We start from the raw sequence: 3,792 nt of genomic DNA, 5'->3' as shown, positions 1-3,792 counted from the left end.
AAAAATAATTTTTTTTTTTTTTTTTTTTTTTTGAGAATTACGAAATATGTAATTCTGATTTTTTGTGCAACAATTTGTTGCCCACCAATGAATTTAGATGACTGAGAGTGATAATACATTTCTCTGTCTCAACTTTCAATTGATTCAATGTTCACCAAATTGTATAACAACAATCATAAAATAATTAGATTCAACTTGTAAAAACATTTGCTCACAAACTCTTTTATATTTCTTTTCATTTTCACCACCAGATCGATGTATTGAGAATGGTAACAATAAGCGCACGTTAATACCTCATTCTTTAACTCAATATTTTTGGGCATACACAACTGTTTTTACCTATGAATTTCTTTATCGGATGTGATGTCTTATATTGATTAAGGAGGAGAACAAAACATCCTAAAGAAACAATATCTGCTAGCAGTGGATCTGGGCCGTTGCATCGGATGCTAGTGAGACCTATTTGGCTCGTTTGGTTTCTAAGAGGCACCATTTCTCAATCAAATGTGGATCTATTTGGTATACATCTATAATCTACTTTGTAATCATCGGTTTACTGACAGACGAACAATGCTGACATGTAAGTCAATTTTCTACTCAAGGTGTTTGCCACTACAATTATCTTAAATACTAAAACCATGTTTGATATTTCTTTTTCTAAGTAGAGGTAAGACACACATGCGAAAGATGGCATTGTTGGGGAGGTAGTGAAAATAAAGTCAAGATAGTTGTATTTTTGGTATTGTCCATGCTTATTTGTTGGGATGTATATCAAGGTATGAGTATTTTTTAGACTTTTAAAAAAGTTTAAGGGTGTTCTTGATTATTTTTTTTTAAATTGTGAGGCTGACGAGAATACGTAACGAGTCAAAGCAGACAATATTTGCTAGCGGAGTGTTTGGACGGTTACAAATGGTATCAGAGCCAGACATCATGCAGTGTGCCAACAAGGACATTGGGCCTCGAAGGGGGTGAATTATGAGATCTCACATCGGTTAGAGAGGGGAAATAAATATTTACTAGAAGTGGGTTTGGGGGGTTGCATATCCAATTTTTTAATTTCTTCGGTTAGAAAGAAATAGACTAACTATTGGAGATATTCGTGTTACTTAATTTCTTATTACAACGTTTTCGACCATGGAATTGAACCTTAGGGGTCAACTTGATGGCTTCTATTAGGAAGGCGGCGCAAAAGAGGCTCGAGGATGGTTAAGGAAGGCAACGAGGGTCAGGGTAAATGGAAAGGCATTTTCTGGTCCCCTATGTCGGGTAGCACGTGTGTGTGGGATGTGCCATGCAAAGCTTTTCAAAATACAAAAATATTTCATAAACAAAATTTTTTAATTTTTTATAAATATTATAATTATTATGTGATGTGAAATTGTTGTAACCTAGTCGTAGGAAACGGACATATTTGAAGCTAAGGGAGATGGCAACAAAATCGCGGAACTGGTGGTGTAGGGAAAGTGATCGTCTCTTCACTGTAAATTTTATTCTTCAAAATACTTTTAACATTTCTCCATTTTCTCCTCTCCCAATTCTCCTGCGGATCTTCTTTCCCTCCCTTCCTCTCTCGTTTCTCTCTGCAATTCCGATCCCAAGATGAGCAAGGGGCCTGGTCTTTTCTCCGACATCGGCAAGAAGGCTAAAGGTATTCTTCTTATTCTTCCGTCTCTCTAGATTTACATTGAAGCAAGATTGATGATCATTACTGTTTTCTTTTTTCAGATCTTCTGACGAGGGACTACATCTCGGATCAGAAGTTCTCTGTTTCTACTCATAGCGATGCTGGAGTGGTATGAATCCTGCACTTTTTTTTTTTTTTTTTCCATTTCTCTGTGCCATGATGCGAAACGTCTAGGTCCTTAATTAAGCTTCCCAATGTTATTGCATTGGATTTGCTTTTTTTTTTTTTTTTGCAATTGTATTCTGTTGTGTAATGATGTGGTAGCTTTAAATTGTCCTTGAAGTGATTCTGCCTCCGAGTGCTTGGGCTAATTGTGCGATTATACTGTTTGTCTTATTTTCGTTTTGAATTGGATCAATATTCGGCAGTTGATTCATAGAATTTTCCCTGGCAAATGTTGGCGGACCTTTACGGCAGATATGTCTGGTAGGATCTACTCGCAATGGCTATCTGCAATGTTGCTGGATTTTTGTTAAGTTGAAAGATTTTGAACAAGACATTTTATAACCTTACCTTTTTCATTTTTTCTGTCTGTTGGTGCTATTTCAGGCTTTCAGTTGTTATATGTTGTTATTGCGCTATTGTATTTAGGTTTTACCTTATCTAAGTTCTGCTCTTATTGTCTTGTGTTCTTCCTCCAAACTTCAAGTGTTCTATGAATCCTCTCTACCTTGAATTATATGATAATATCTTTGAAGCTGAAATCATAGTTTTGAGTCGTTTGATGTATGCCATGAGTGAGCCTTTCCTCTGTAGATTCCATCCCCAATTGCTAGTGCATGTTAGTTTGTTGAATTATGGAGTGACTTCATGTCAAGTTATATTAATTTATTGTATTCTTCGTCTTATAGGTCCTCACATCAACCGCAGTGAAGAAAGGGGGACTTTCATCTGGGGATGTTGCAGCATTATACAAGTACAGAAATGTTACATTTGATGTTAAAGTTGATACAGCATCAAATGTGAGTTGTTCTGCTTCCTCTCTCGTACTATTCTATATCTTTTTCTGGGTTTGGTTCATGCTACACATCCTCGCGTTTTTCATATTTATCCATTCTTTTGTTTTTCTCAGATATCTACTATCATCACATTGAATGATATTGTCCCATCAACTAAGACTATTGCTTCAGTCAAGTTCCCTGATCATAACTCTGGCAAGGTAAAGTGGAGGATTCTTTTCATTTGAGTGTAGATCTTTCTTAAATTTTAAATGGAATGTATCTCATTTTTTCCTTCTTGCTGCAGCTGGAGGTTCAGTATTTCCACCATCACGCAACCCTAGCAACTGCAGTTGCCTTGAATCAAAACCCCTTCATTGATGTTTCTGCCACTCTTGGTACTCCAAGCATCGCCTTTGGTGGAGAAGCTGGTTATGACACCACGTCTGGTAACTTTACGAAATATACTGCTGGCATTAGCGTGACAAAACCTGATTCGTCTGCATCGATAATCTTGTAAGATATCATTCCCACTGGATGAAAATCACTTTTGTGAAATCTACAACTGCTTTACTATGTTGGATCTGTTGCACGCTCTAATTCATGGCTTCTCCTCCCTATTCATAGAGGTGACAAGGGGGATTCTATAAGAGCTTCTTACGTGCACCATTTGGATCAGCTCAAAAGGAGTTCCGCAGTGGGAGAGATTACACGAAGATTCTCGACGAACGAGAATACTTTCACGGTAGGAGGGTCGATTGCTGTTGATCATCTGACAGTGGTGAAGGCAAAGCTGAACAACAATGGGAAGCTTGGGGCACTCATCCAGCATGAAATTATTCCAAAATCTTTGTTGACCATCGCTGGTGAGATTGACACCAAGGCTTTGGACAGAATTCCCAAGTTTGGTTTGGCCGTTGCTCTCAAGCCATAATTGTTGAGAACTTCTTTGTGAAAAGCATTCAAATTCTTGCGTTGCTCGAGAAAACGAGCACTCAGTAAGTAGCTCCCACACATTCATTTTTTTAGGCGCTCTAACACTGGATTGTCTGTACTTTCATTTTCCACTCTTCTATTTTGTTCGTTTTTCCTTTTTAGAATTGTGAGATTTTTTTTTTTTTTTTTTTTTTTTTTTTTTTTTTTTTTTTTTTTTTTTTTTTTTTTTTT

At 36.9% G+C, this 3,792-nt stretch overlaps 1 protein-coding gene across 1 annotated transcript; it reads left to right on the top strand.

The window, feature by feature from the left end:
• The first annotated feature begins 1,368 nt into the window (after window positions 1-1,368).
• Window positions 1,369-3,722, top strand: LOC111499895 (mitochondrial outer membrane protein porin 2-like). The gene is made up of 6 exons (XM_023151617.1): window positions 1,369-1,651; window positions 1,729-1,796; window positions 2,539-2,649; window positions 2,760-2,846; window positions 2,933-3,141; window positions 3,253-3,722. The coding sequence occupies exons 1-6, from the start codon at window positions 1,603-1,605 to the stop codon at window positions 3,557-3,559; spliced, it is 831 nt and encodes a 276-aa protein (XP_023007385.1). The 5' UTR covers window positions 1,369-1,602; the 3' UTR covers window positions 3,560-3,722.
• The last annotated feature ends 70 nt before the right edge of the window (window positions 3,723-3,792 follow it).

Source organism: Cucurbita maxima, unplaced genomic scaffold, assembly GCF_002738345.1.
Source record: "Cucurbita maxima cultivar Rimu unplaced genomic scaffold, Cmax_1.0 Cma_Scf00027, whole genome shotgun sequence".
Taxonomy (NCBI): Eukaryota; Viridiplantae; Streptophyta; class Magnoliopsida; order Cucurbitales; family Cucurbitaceae; genus Cucurbita; species Cucurbita maxima.
Note: the sequence above shows the minus strand (reverse complement) of the source record. Positions and strands in the feature narration are given on the sequence as shown.